Consider the following 15,147-nt stretch of genomic DNA (forward strand, 5'->3'; position numbering starts at 1 on the left):
AGCCGAGAGGAGGAGGAGGAAACAGAAACTCCAGCTCGGTACAAACCACCTGCCGCCTCTGCTCTGAACATGAAGCCGCTGATCTATGAGTAGATGTGACCAGAGAAGCTCTGTGTTTTCACTGTTTCCACTGTTCCACAGAGTCACTAACTGGCTGTTACACGGTGAAGAGCTCAAGTCTCAGTCACTGCCCGTGTCTCTGAGCGAGTGTGTGACGGAGCGCAGGGGCTGTGTGTGTGTAGCTCAGTTGACCAATCCTGCTCGAGACTGAGGTTAGGCCCGCCTTTCTCATTAGCATAAGGACACTGAAATGTGGAAATAAATAAATGTGGAAATAAATAAAAGTTGCAATAAAAGTGGAAATAAATAAATAAATGTGGAAATAAGTTTAAGACATTGATTTATTTAATTCTGCATTTATTTCCATATTTATTTATTTATTTCCACATTTATTCCAACTTTTATTTTTCGATTTCAGTGTCCTTATGCTAATGAGAAAGGCGGGCCTAACCTCAGTCTCGAGCAGGATTGGTCAACTGAGCTACACACACACAGCCCCTGCGCTCCGCCACACACTCGCTCAGAGACACTTGATCTCTTCACCGTGAAACAGCCAGTTAGTGACTCTGTGGAACAGTGGAAACAGTGAAAACACAGAGCTTCTCTGGTCACATCTGCTCAGAGATCAGCGGCTTCATGTTCAGAGCAGAGGCGGCAGGTGGTTTGTACCGAGCTGGAGTTTCTGTTTCCTCCTCCTCCTCTCGGCTCGCTCCTTGTGCTCATTACAACACGAGACGTGACGCTCACAGTCAGGACTACTGACAGCTAAATCATCCCAATAAAAAATAACCTTAACTGACCCTCTGAACTTGAACTAGTTCATTTTAAGTGTGAACTGGCTCAACGTCCCAAACAGCTACTGGACACCAGCATTGAAAGGCAGAAGTAGTAGGGCTGGATCATTACACTCCTGTGACCAATCCTGCATGAGACTGCGGTTAGGCCCGCCTTTCTCATTAGCATAAGGACACTGCAAATGCAAAGGAAATGTATCAGGGAAAAAATAAATGTTAAAATATATTTAAGACATTTCTTTTGACATTTCTTTTGGTATTAACATATTTATTTATTTATTTCTGTATTTATTTATTTATTTCCATTTTTATTTATTCATTTATTTATTTATTTCTGTATTTATTTATACATTTATTTATTTATTTATTTTTCTTATGTCATGTATGGTCCTCCATATGTTTTTCTTGCATTGGCCCCTGGCATCTTTGTACCACGCTCCATCCTGCCACTAGATGGCAACAGTAACTGGTTTCCCCTCAAGTCAAGAAATGTATTTGCTGCAGTTGATGTTTTAATCACAGTTTGTGAAAATCTGCCAGATCACAGGGAGGTCAAGGCCGAAGAGAGTAATAACTGTCCAGATGGTGACACCTGAGTTGTGGCTCTTTCTTGGCAGAGCTGAGTCATTGTAAAGCATGTAAACTGCAGCCTAATGTCATCGATCTGATGAGTGGGACGACAGGAAGTAAACACAGCAGCAGAATTTACTGTACTACCTTATTCTGCTGGCACACACTCAGCACTGCTGCCCGGTAGAGATGCAGATTATTCTTTTTTTTTTATGGTGGTAACCAGAGAAAGTTTTGTAGAGGCCTCTTTGAAAAGTTGCTGTGTCTTTGCTGAATGTGATCCTGTGTTTCAGTATCGTAAAACAGATCAAATGCAAGAATTAATTAAAGGAGAAACATTTAAAAAAATCTGAGAGTGCTTTTTACAGACAATACAGACAACAGCAATGGAATAAGAAGTAAAAAGTAAATGAATTGAAGCTTATTAACCCTGTTAATTGTCAAAGTCTGTTTAAATTTTGTTTAAAATATAAAATAAATTAAATTAGCCACTTTCTTCATTTTGTCCTTCTTTTCATTTCCCTTTAAATGTCATTTCAGATGCTCTCTACAATTGTAGTTTGTACATTTTGTTAGTGGCCCTTTTCTTATGTCTTGGTTTGTAAAATTTATATAAATACCTCTGCTCTACATCGAAAGTAATTTGTCACGGGTTTAACAGCCGAATGGGGTTTTCCTTGAAGTTAATATTCAGTGAACTGTGACAGTATCGAGCAGTGAGGCACTGAGATATATTATTACCATAGAGTGAATAACAGATAAAACTTGTACACTTCATTTCAAATTATGTACTGAGATAAGAGTCCCTTCTTATGGAGTAAATGCTTTGAGAGTACCGTGAACCTCTGAGGAGGTAGATCCAGGTGTTCTCTGTCACGTCTATGTTAATTCCCTTTAAAGTAGAAACTGCAAACTGAAGTTGCTTTTAAGTTTGAACACAACAACTCTTGCATGTAAACGAGAACATCACACAGGAACTCCCCAGTGTATCTCTCAGGTGTGCAACAAACCCATTCACTCTGCTTTTTCATTTAGGCCTCACTGAATCAATTAGGTTTTGTTGAGGGTCTGTTTACTGACTCGTCTCCCTCCTCAGAGCTGCTCATACAAATGGGGATTTTGTGCGAAGCCATGAAAAGAAAGCTGAGACGAGTGGCGGACTAGAATGAAAACTTTATAAAAAGTTTAATGAAGGGCTGTTGTCGTCAATAAACAGAAAACAAGGAGAAAATCATATTTCCCAATTTTTTTTCCTATAATTGCTAACTTGCCAAAGGTCATAATCAGTTAATTAGTCCGTTACTTGATTCCTTCATACACAATTTATTGAGATACTTGAAATTAAATCATAACTTTGTGCATTTTATTTCCTGTGATTAAAACTTCCCAACTTATCCAAGCTGAAAGAAATGATTTGGAGGTTTAAATGTATCCGTCAAAAGAAGTTACCACAAACTTTATTATTCTGGGAACTGCAATTAAATGGAATGAAGTGAACCGAATATACAATGCAAATAACTCTCATATGAAACAATATATATATGTATATTTATATACAACTGAATGCGAGTTTCAAAGGATAACGTTGAGCTGTCCACAAATAGATAAAGTTAATGTAAGGTTTTTTTCATGGCACAGTGTTCATATTTAAAAAAGATGCCTATAAGTTTTAACCTAGCAATGGATGTTTTTTAACTGATAAACACAATCTAGGGCTAAAATGGTTTATATCATTTTGATACTTATTTGTGGTCGGAGCTTTTCAACAGATACTATTTACTAATCTTTCTCTGTTTTATATAATTTTATATCATTAACTTTTTTGGGGGGTTTGGACAATTAATTTTTGGATTATTTTCTCAGAATTTTATTTAATTTCAAACACTAAATGTTTTCATTGAGTTATTAAAAAGAATAATCACCACAGGGGAATATACAGCCCTGGATTACAGCCCAGATACAATCAGTCATGTATTAATTTCTCGTCTCAAACAAATGCGTCACTCGTGAAAATATTATTTGTGATAAATGTTGTTGCCAGGATTATCTCCAGTCCTATATCTTCTTGGAGGTTTTTCAAAACGAACCTCGAGGAAAGCATCAGAGCGACACACTTCCTCCTCGCAGCTATTACCATCACAACAATGCTGATTGATTACATATCTGATTCCAAATCAGCAGAAATAAAATATGACAGCAGATGGTGAGCCGACAGGGTGGGGACTTGGGGGAGGGCAGTGGGAGAGGAACTGGAGATCAAATTAAAATGAAAGTCCTTCAGCGTTTTGATTGACAGGGTTTGATTTTCACGGCGTCCCATGAGGACAGAACGTGGACCTGACAGGAGGTAAAGAGATGGAACGTAACCGGGAGTAAACAAACACTGCAGGTCAACTAGAACTTTCCCCCCATAGTAATGTAGATATCGAATATACCTTAAACATAAACTTTGGAAGAGGATGCTGCTAATTCATTTGATTTACAGGGAATAGGAGTTAAATATTTTGCACTTCATGAATGAACATGTTCGGGAAAAAGGGGAGGAGGAGGCTCTGAATGATGCCGGCCTTTAAACAGATGGTGTCCAGACTGAGACAGATGAGGAGTTAAACCCATAAGAAACAGTGTAGAAAGAGAATGAGGAGAGAGAATAAGTGAGGTGAAGCAAAATGTAAAGAATCTGAATGTCCTATTGCGTTATAGGCATTAGTGATTCTGCTGAGTTCTGTTCATTGTGGATCAAATTAAAATATTCTAATCAAATGGTCTTTATTGTAAGGCCTGGCCAGGTGTTTCAAAACAAAACCCAGATAACTCTCAAATCAGAGTAAAGGTTCTGACAGATGTGAATGGATCGGGCGTATCACCAGGCTGCAGTCAAAGATGGAACCTCTCCAAAATAGAGGTCCATCTCGAAATAATCAGAATCAGAATCAGAATCAGAATCCGAAGTATTTTATTGCCAAGTAAGTTTACGCCTACAAGGAATTTGCTCTGGTTATTGGTGCTTACAATGAACATAGAAACATAAAACACAATAAATACAACATACATAGGAAAAGCAATAAAAAATAGAAAACCAGTATATATTTACTCACTGTATACTTCTTATTTACTCACTTTTTTCCAATATTTATACAAGGTAGCATTTATTTTGACATAAACATTTCTGAGTAAAAATATATGAAAGATAAAAGATATAAAAAGTGAAGTAAAAAGTAAAATGCAAAATGCAAAACAGTATACAGAATCAAAATTAAATATAGAGGAATAAATAGGAAAGAGGAATAGTTGTCCATTATCCCTACGAAGGGTCCCAGTGGGGCTGGTGAGAGGCAGAATATACCCAGGACATGTCACCATCATTATAGCAGGGTCGATATATGTAGAAAAACAGGCATTCACTCTCACGTTCACTCCTACTTTCAATTTAAAGTCTCCTATTAACCAAACCCCATGTCTTTCTCGATAATAAATGTGTGGATTGGAAGGAAAAGTACAGTAGTAGCAGTAGCATGTAAATGATAATATTGTGGCATCTCAAGGGGTCATGCCGTAGAGGGTGGTTCCACATTGCCGTACAGGATCGGCTGCCACATCACAAAATGGCCACCGATGAACACACTACATCTCCCAGAATGCCTCACCAGCCACCCAGGTGTAGGTGCTTGAGCCACGTTGTTGAAGCAGGACAGGAGAGCTGCAGAGAAGAGAGGAGAGGGGCAGAGGGACTTTGAACGGACAGCTTCGTGCAGGGAAGTACCAAAGCAACATCTTCAGATATATGATATATAAACAGCCAGGTTGTCGTGTCGATGATTTGCTTCTTACATGTGAACTATTAGATGCTGTGATCTGTGATCTGTGTTAAGCGGATCACAAAAAACACTAATCAAAGAGTCTTCTTTCATGGTCTGCTCCGTTCTTGTTTTCAATTGAGATTAGTCTTAATCGTCAACTGAGACTGAGACCGTTTTCTCAGCAGTCCTCCCCTCAGTACTTTTGTTAATAGGGATGTGACTCTTTTTCATAATTGCTTTACCCAAATATCAAATCCACACCACATTTGATGGTGATATAGACAGTAAATATGAGGTGTAATCCAATCTGAATTGAATTACTTTAGATGACGTTTGAGGGGATTTACATTCCTGACATGTTCAAATCAAAAAACAGCTACAATACGTCCAGACACATCAGAGAAATGTAAAGCATGTATTCCCTGCACTCAAATCAATCACATCATCACTTCAACAATAATACTGAGAAGTCATTTGCATCCCATGATGCCTCTTTCCTCTCGTGACGAGCATCGTGGCAGCTCATTTCCCATTCGACATGCAAGAACGGGTCACATGAACGATTGGAGAGATGGATAACGAAGTCGGCCATATGTCGAGGACCATCGCGGTAATCACACATGATCCCATAGCCGAGAGTTCGGGGCCGTTTCTGTCAAAGTCTGAGGCAATGTTTACTCACCACCAGCGCAGAGGTGGAGGCCCCTCTGGTGATTTACACAGTGATGGTGTTAGCGATGATCAGTGCTGACATTTCCCTGAATGAGATGAGGAGGTTGAGAGTACCAGAGTCAGAGTGGTACACCTTCCACAACTGAACATAACCGAGAGATAACCGCACAAACTTATGCAGAATTTAAAGCTTTGTGTTATTATATATTTGAACTGCCTTTCATGAGAAGGGATAGAACAATGTTTATTAAAGTTAGTGACCTTTGTTTTCTTGCTGGCATCTCAATTTATTTCTCACACAGACTCCTGCTTCCTGACCAATCTGCAAAGGTTACAAGTGGCAGAGTGGGTATATTGGTGACATTTTACAGCTTATGAACAAACTATGAATATTGCACTGTGGTTTACATAGACCCGGCAATATACAGGCCCATTTTCATTTGAATCTCTGTCTTATTACCAGCCCCAGCTCCAATTGCACAAACATTAAACACAAGCAACAACACAAAACAGAAATAAATGAATACAACAAGATTCATAAAACCATCACATAGTAAAGATTTAAAATCTCCAAGGGGAACACAAGACTGTAGTTTGAGGGAAGCTTGTAAATCCTATTTAGAATGTGCAGAGTAACTGAATCCAGTTCTGCCACTATTGGTTGAGTTAAGTAGTTCCTGGATCTTGTTCTGTATCTACTGTTTTTTTAGTGACCTATAGTGTCCCATGAAACGAAGGCTGAGCTGCTTCTGCTTTCTTTCTGTTGTCTACGTTTTAATGGAAAGACGACAGCAGATGTTGTAATCTGCTGCTCCACGCGGAGGCTTTTAATTTCCTGAGGTGATGAGACGTTGTACTGTGTTTTCTTCCTGTTTAGACGCAGGTGCTCAATTAACCTTACACAGCGAGATCTTGGAGAAATGTGGCGTCGTCGTCGGTTTCATGAGGCTGCAAATAAGTTTGTGGGATGAAGAATAAAACGAACGTAATCATGGAGGGCTCCTGGGAGTAGAACGTGAAGGAAGAGAGATAAACACCCTCTCGTTATCCCGCTGTGCGCGTAGACGCTTCGCTGCAGGTTTATGAAGAAACAGGCAATGCGTGTGTTGCGCTGTGTTGCACACATCCAGAGCTGAGGTTTGATGGAGGAAACGGACCAAACCACACGGCGCGCTGTCTTCAAATGAACTGGGAAATGCGCCGGACATGGAGCCGGACTGAACCTGAACCCACGTCCCGTTTCTAACTCGAATCAAAACAAAGAGCTGACGGCTGATGAGGAGACAACTGTACCTGTTTATCATGAGGAATCAGCTGGATCTGATCTCTGAATGTGAAAGGTAAGTTAGATCTCGCAGGCAAGTATTAATTCGACTCAGTATTGGCACTGCTGCGTAATTTAAAGGTTACTTGTTCAGTTTTTTGAGCTGATGGTAAATTAAGATTGTTTTAAACTTAGAAAATATAATTTTTTCTGTGTTTTAAATGCGATACAATTTCCAACGATATAGACCTGAGCGTCCTTGTCGTTTCTGAGTCCACCTGCTAAACTGATCTTTGCGCACCAAGATCGATAGTTTGAGTTGGTAATGTGAATTGCAATCATTTTCACGGATTTATTCATTTCATAGAGAAGATCGTTTTTTTACTTTGGTGCCCGTTTATTTTTCTTATTTCAATTTTAAATGAAGTAGATCATGCATTTTTAAATATTAATTGTTTAAATAATGATTTCTTAATATTTGCCTTCTTTTTTTTCGGGGGGGGGGGGGGGGGGGGGGGCTGTGACATTATTGTTTCAGCACCTCAGACAGCGCCGTAGGCAGCCATTCTGCCACACGGGGGCAGCACCAGTCCCTTATGTTTCAGTATATTTGGTAAAAATAAATTTTCTTCTCGAATTGCCAAGCATAGAATTTGAATCAAAGACAAAAATGTGACGGATAAGATAAGGAAATCCTCAATTAGTCCAACAATGGGGAAATTTACAGTACAGCAGCAACAGTCAAAATAGGCATCAGCAAGTAATAAGTAATATGCAACACTTAATTGTCAGGGATATATAAAAAACATAGAAAATATGAATTGAAAGAAACCTATATATATATACGAGAAAAAATCAAAATGTGTGCAGAAAAACCACGCCATTCATTCGATAACCTATTCGCTGGATACGTCCACTTTACATCTGATAAAATTAAGTTTAAATATTTCCTGATTATCTGCAGATCGTTGTATCTCGAGTTGAAAGGCTGATAAAGATGCTGTGTATCTGCAGGACATTTGTACAGTGTGGACAGTGATGCTCCGTCCGGACCGTGCGCACCCCGGGCTGCCCTATGGACACGCGGACGCGCAGCAGCACCTTGTCCTGGAGGACGTTCACCGTGGCTCCGCGCACGTGCCCGGGCTCAGCAGGGAGGAGAAGAGGCGGAGGAGGCGCGCAACCGCCAAATATCGATCCGCGCACGCCTCCAGGGAGCGCGTCCGCGTGGTGGCCTTCAACGTGGCCTTCGCGGAGCTGAGGAAGCTGCTGCCCACGTTCCCCCCTAACAAGAGGCTGAGCAAGATCGAGACCCTGAGACTGGCGCTCTGCTACATCTCTTATCTCAACCACGTGCTGGGTGTGTGATCGACTGGAGGCGGGACCGAGGAAGGATGTGACCGGCCCTGCAGCTGAGTGTGTCTGGAAGCAACCGGATACTGATGCAAGATGCTGTGAGGGGTTGTACAGTTATATATGTCAACACCACAGGCACCGTGCAGCCCTGTGCACCATGGGATTGGTGTGGGTTAATCCCATTGACTTTTCTCCATGGTTAAAGGGAGAGCTCAACCAAAAATGAACATTGAATCATGATCTACTCACCACTATATGCTGATATAGGAGTGGGGGAAGTGTTTGAGTTCACAAAACACTTCTGGACACTTCATTTTTCTGTTTATAGGTATAAAGAATCAATCAACAGTTACTTCAATTATATTGGATTTGGCTGCAATGCTGTTTACCCATGAAACTCCATAAGTGTTTTTGGACTCCAACACTTCACTCATCCCTCCATCGACATAGTGGTGAGTAGATAATAAGTGAATTTTAATTTTTCTTTTTTGGGTGAACAATGCCTTTAACGTCTTCAGGACTGTCAAGAATGAAAATCAACTCTGAGAGCTGCTGTGATATTCCAGCTCCATGCCTTCTCTAATATATTCTGGCCTCTCTGTTGTGGTTTTGATTCCTGTTCTCAACCGGCTGTAGACATATCTATTTCAAGTATCTTAATTAAAAGACAACAATATATTCAACTTGTCTGTGTTTCCACTATATTGATAAATGTACGTTTGAAATGTTGAAAATAAACTGTGAAAGCTGAAGATGTTTCTGAACCACGTGTCTTTCCTGTTAAATCCAAGTTTTATCACAATACATCTGAAGCCAGAAGCTTTAACATAGGCAATGTTTGAATTTATTTTATTTTATAAAATGATAGGTTTTATGTGACTGACCTTAATTTATCATTTAATTTACTCAAATTTGATCACATGACATTAATTATGCATAACTGTAAAAATAAAAAAACCGAAATGAATCATGCTCAGTGCTCTCAGTGTTTTGACACACAGTCCTGTCTTTTATATCGTGTGAGATCAGCCGGTGAATGTGAACCACTGCGTGTTTTCTTAGCTTTTTCTCTCCATTAGTCAGAAGCTGTCTATGCTCCTTCTCTACTCCTCTCTCATCCTTTTATTTCGAGTCTCTTCAGCGTAATGTGGCCCAGGGGGCACTGGGTATTGTTCGTATCCACTCCAGCAGTAAGACTGACAGTCCTTTGTCCGCACACTGTGCACTGCACAGCACACACTGGACTACATACTGTATGATGGGGACTAGAAACCTAACATCATATTTTTTTAGACAAATGGGGCAGATGATTATTTAAGTATCTTGTATTTCTTTATTCAAGACTATGCACAGGACAGTCTCTGGAGATTAAACTTTTTTCTTCACGTGTAGGTTAAGTTTACCTTCAGGTGTGAACAGGTTAGGAGCTGTGGTTTGAGGTCATTCTGAAAACTATGTCCATCTTGTACATTCATTCTTCAATTTAACACTGCCTTCTGATGTTTCATAAACAAAAATGTAACAGCTAAAACGTAAAAAAAAAAAATTGTGACCTGTTAGCACCATTGTGCAAACGTTTACTTCCACTTTCTCATACCATTATAATACTGGTAAATGATATGGTCATATCGTGTGGGTTTATATGATTAAACCCAATTAATTCAGGAGTATTGACATTTCAAGCACAGCATCAGCTGAAATTAGGAATGTCTTCAAACTTTATTTGAACACGCCTGATAGGAACACATGATCACCACCTCCCAAAGCTTATGGGGCCTTTTGGGGCCCCTGGGGATGTCGGGGTCAGGCAGCTGCTAGCTTTGGCTCATTAGTAACGAACTGCTCAAGGCCTAATGTGATTTTATTTCACGATACTGGAATATTGCTCGATTTAATAAGCAGATTCCCCAAATTGTAAACACACCAGTGGTTTGTGACTCAAGTGGTATTTCAGTTAAATAAATTTCGTTTCAAAATTTTGAAAAAAAAAGATCTGCCCCGTTCACCCGTTGAAACGTAGCGTAAGTCTTCATGTTCATAGGCAAAAATAATCAAATATTTGAACTTTATATGTTTGGATATAAGATAACTTATGTCCCTTCTCAGTATCACTGGTTTCCTGATCAAACTCTCTATGAAGGACATATTGGACCAGGATTGGTTTTCAAACCTGTGGTGTCACACAATCAATAAATCAATTTGTCCCGATTGAGAAACTGTCTTGTCATTCCCTTCCAAATCACGACCCCTTGTGGCCCGCCGTGGTAAAACTCCTCATTTCCGTGCACTTGGAGTCCATCGCACCTCCATGCTGCTGCCTTCCTCCTCTCTCTGCTCCCGCAGCTTATCACAATGGCCAGGCTCGTGTGAGGGAGCTGCCTCTCGGAGCAGAACAACACAGACGCGCCGCGGCACCACCACCACCACCATCATCACCATCAGCAGAAGCATTTTTACGCACAGCGCGACGGAGACGCACTCGCACCGAGACGCATGGGAGGGAATATGACACACATTTGATAAAGAGGTAGGTTTAAACGATTTGATGCTGTAATCATTATCCTCATGAAAAGCCTGAGATACAACCTCACAGGAGATTTACTGATGAAGTTCAATGCTGTCGTGGAAAAAAAGGGGGTTTCATTCTGACCAGACGCAGATGCAGCCTTTAGCCTTGGTCCTCCTAACCCATATATGTGTGGAGATTAACCTTATTGTTCTGCTTTTGTGTTACGTGCTCTTATGTGTAAATAAATGGACGTAAGCAGCCTCAATGGAAGCAACGTTCCAGGTGATAGTCGCTTATGTAGCTCGCTGCGGTTAATGGGGTTCAGGATGAAACTGAAATGAGATCCATTGTAACCGAAACTGCAGCCGTGAAATAGAGAAGTCACATCACATCCTCTAGCTGGAAACAGACTCGGGAGGAGTCCTGTTGGGATAAAGGGCGTTTCGGTATCCAGGCTGCAGCTGCAGGCTGATGCTGCCAAGCGTCACCACATCTGTGTGGCGGGCGCACATCTGGATGGTGAGGTGTTGGCGACACCGGAGCCGCCTCGCGCGTCTCCTCTCTGACACTGTCGCCTCCCCCGAGTGTCCCTCCGAGGCATGATGCTGCAGTGAGACCGTGCAGCACCTCCAGCCATGTATAATTGAGCAGCGCTGATGGGTCCTGTGTGTGCAGATGAGAGGCTGATGAGATGAGAGGACACAGTGCAGGAACCTGGGAACCCCTGAAATGCATGAGTCACCACCCTGGAAGCTATTCCTGCCATGGATGATCAAAAGAAGCTGTTGTTGGCCGTGCCTTTTGTCACTGTTCTCTTTATGCTTCCTAGCTGGCAGGGCAGAGTTTGAGGAGTTAAAGGTGAAATGGAGCCGTACCTTTTCATCTCCCTTCAGACTCCAGGGGAGCATTAACAGGATCCTGCATGAGAAGCCTGGGATGCTCCACAGTAGTGGTAGTAGTAGTGTAGAGTATAGTGAGTGTATTTACGGACAATAAAGCACAGCTCTTAAAGCAAGAATGTACTGAAGCGTTTCCTCCTCTAGCCTCCATCACCTCACTGCCTCTCCCTCTGCTGTACTTTTACTTACTTCCACATGAGCAGATCAGAGGGGACTTAGTTTGCATTCCAGAGAACTGTGTCAGGTCTTAACTTTCTCCTCTTGACTTTGTGGGTGTGTGTGTGTGTGTGTGTGTGTGTGGGAGTGAGGGAGTGCCAGAGACTGTATCCAGTCACTCAAAGGTCACAGGTTTGCTCCCTGCACATACCGAACAACATTCTTGTGCCGGGAGTCAAATGTCAGATTGTCACCGCAAACAATGAGAGGAAAACACACGAGAAGCTAGTTCCTACATAAATCCATGATACTGTTACTAACAGGGGAAAACATTGGGTTTGTTTCAGAGAGGCCGCCCACTGGATTGTGTTGTGTTTGTGTAGCTACACCCAAGCAGTTGTTACATTTTTAAATACTGAATTTAACTGCAAAAGAGCTGTTGGCAAAGGCCGAGTCACCAACACTTGTAATGGATTATCTATGTCGTGTTCTACACCGGGGGCCGAGGCTACTGCCGGTTATTTCCCAACCAGACAAGGGTCATGTGATGGGAGCCTGACAAATAAGCCAAGGCTGCGTCGTGACCTACAAGACAACCTGCAAGCAATTGTTTCCAAGGCATTGTTTCCAAACATCTGCATTTCAGCCTCTCCAAACTAAAACACAGCCCCGGATCTTTCAAAATAAAACGGGGCCACCAGCGTTTCCAAACATCTCCTTTTTAGCGGCTCTGAAAAACCAGAGTAGTGTGGACGTCAGGCGTATTCACAGCATTTGACGCAATAATGCAAACAAAATCATATTATGGATGTAGCCTGGGATAGAGATGTATCCAGATGTATTCATCCCTTCCTGCTTCTGATATCAGGACTTTGGACATCGGCCATCACCAGTGCATTAAAATAATATCAACTTCTATAACATATTCTAAGAGTATGATGCTAACTCTTTATGAAAGAGATGGTTGCCAATAATGTTGTTTGTCCTAGCTCAAGTTAAACCCTTTGAAAAGAAATACATACAGAGAATGGAGCTTTTTAATTTGCTTTATTATGTCGTTTGACAGTCATAACTGTGATAACATTTTAGCTAGCTCTGGCTAACGCTACCCTACAGGAAATCACTTCTTCACTGCTCTAAAAACAGCACATGCCAGTGACAGTGCAGCACAATCACTGTTTTGGAGCAGCAAAGAAGAAGAAATGATTTCCGGGAAAAAGGAAATTGCAGTTTCATCCGGGTGAGAGACAAGCTATCAGATCAGTACATAGATTTGCATACTCGCAGATGCACGACCCAGTAATTTTCAATGGAATCCAAAAATGTGTACGTGCATTTGTTGTTTAATTTGTTGCTTTCAAAGAATGTGTTTTATGTCAGAATCAAACAAAAACTATATTGTTTTTGTGTAATTCCGACGTAAATACGTAAATATATATATATAAAATAATTACTCAATAAGTATATTAGCAGATGAACATAACATTAATTGGCAACATTTCTAGAAACTGGTTAAACGTTTTATTGCAATTTTTGGACATTGATTGATTCTCGATTGGGTTCCGTAGACTATGATGGCCAATTTGTTCTGTCAGCCTGAAAATAGTCATTAGCTGCTGTCACAATATATTATTTAGTTTTACTTATTGTACATTAGATGGTCAATTTGTAGCCAGACTTCTTTGGAATTGTGAAACCACTCTAACACGGCAGACGGACAGCTGCTGCATCTGGCAGATCTTGGCACGACGGCGCCAGCGCAGGGCGCTCATGAAGGAGGGAGGGGATGGCATGATGAGTGATGGGTGTAAGGGAGGGTACAGATGCCATGGCAACCACACGACCAGTATGATCTGTGCCATGCCGTTAGGGTGCGAACACCACATCGCACTCTGATGGAATATCTTGTTCTCTGCCCGGTTTGGCAGCCAAATGTTTCTGCAGCCAGTGGCATTGCACTAACCTCCCACATTCTCAGTTTTCTTATCAATGTATGAGCAGGACCAGCAGGGATAAAAGAGCCTGACCCATCAGATGCTGCAGCTTCTCCCACAGAGACTCAAATATTTGAAGCATTCGTGCATTCTATTCATGCTCTTTGAAGTAAAATTGAAAAAAAGTGAATCCATAAAACATGAATCCAATCTCTGAATCGGACCGTGTGTACTTACAGTAGCTCCCACTGCGCAGCAACCTCCCTCCGCTAAACACATTAATGAGTGTTTGTTTTACATTAGTGTCACTTTCTGCCCTCGTGCGTCTCTCCTCTGTGCAGCCAACCGGAAAGGCCCACAGAGATGTGGCTACGCTTCACCAGAGAAGATTTCCTCTGCGCCACAGACTCCCTCACAGAGGACCACTGAATGTACTGGACAGGCCGACCCACTGTGAACAGGGGCAGCCTCACATCTCTGACGCGCGTTATTATTCCCGCATGCTTTATTCATAGATATCCCCTTCGTTTGTAACTGATAGTTGTTCTTACCCCGTGGCAGCGATTTTCCACATGGCCTGGTTCACTATACCTCTTCATGCTCGTCCTGTGGATGAGTGGTTTCTCGGGGGGCAGCGGGGGGGGGGGGGCATCTTGTCCCACATAGTGCTGCCACGCGTTCAGAGATCAGCACTTGTGGGGTTAACAGCTTTTATTCAAATCATCGGGGTTATTCATTTAACCACACGGGTGCTGGGTGTGATGGGAAGCCATTGTTTGCTCTTTGTTGCCCTCTCCCCCTCTCGCACACACACACACACACATAAGTGTATTACACAAATTTACTCTCAGCAGGGGTGATTGATTATCGCTGTGAGATGGGGCCTCCTGCCTCCTCTGTTGCCACGGCAACATCGGACGCTGCAGATGTGGGTTAGAGAGGAGAGACGTGGGTGTCCTCTGTCCAAACTCTGGTTTTTGTTTGAAATTTTTATGCGATGACACCAGCTTTGATGCTGTGCGTGCAACGCTCTTGCATGTTCAAGTGCATTATTTATTGACGTCCTGCGTATCCACAGCTCGGGCCTTTTTCAACATGATGTCTGTCTGCTTTTAGTAGCAGCTGCATCAGTG

At 41.8% G+C, this 15,147-nt stretch overlaps 1 protein-coding gene across 1 annotated transcript; it reads left to right on the top strand.

The window, feature by feature from the left end:
- Positions 1–7,097: 7,097 nt before the first annotated feature.
- Positions 7,098–9,341, top strand: LOC133967565 (helix-loop-helix protein 1-like). The gene is made up of 2 exons (XM_062403100.1): positions 7,098–7,236; positions 8,175–9,341. Exon 2 carries the CDS (start codon positions 8,199–8,201, stop codon positions 8,526–8,528), a length of 330 nt encoding a protein of 109 aa, XP_062259084.1. The 5' UTR covers positions 7,098–7,236; positions 8,175–8,198; the 3' UTR covers positions 8,529–9,341.
- The last annotated feature ends 5,806 nt before the right edge of the window (positions 9,342–15,147 follow it).

This window comes from Platichthys flesus, chromosome 13 (genome assembly GCF_949316205.1).
Source record: "Platichthys flesus chromosome 13, fPlaFle2.1, whole genome shotgun sequence".
NCBI lineage: Eukaryota > Metazoa > Chordata > Actinopteri > Pleuronectiformes > Pleuronectidae > Platichthys > Platichthys flesus.

Bases quoted from the DNA above. Each gene is read 5' to 3' on its own strand.
- LOC133967565 (XM_062403100.1), top strand. From the start codon at position 8,199: ATGCTCCGTCCGGACCGTGCGCACCCCGGGCTGCCCTATGGACACGCG.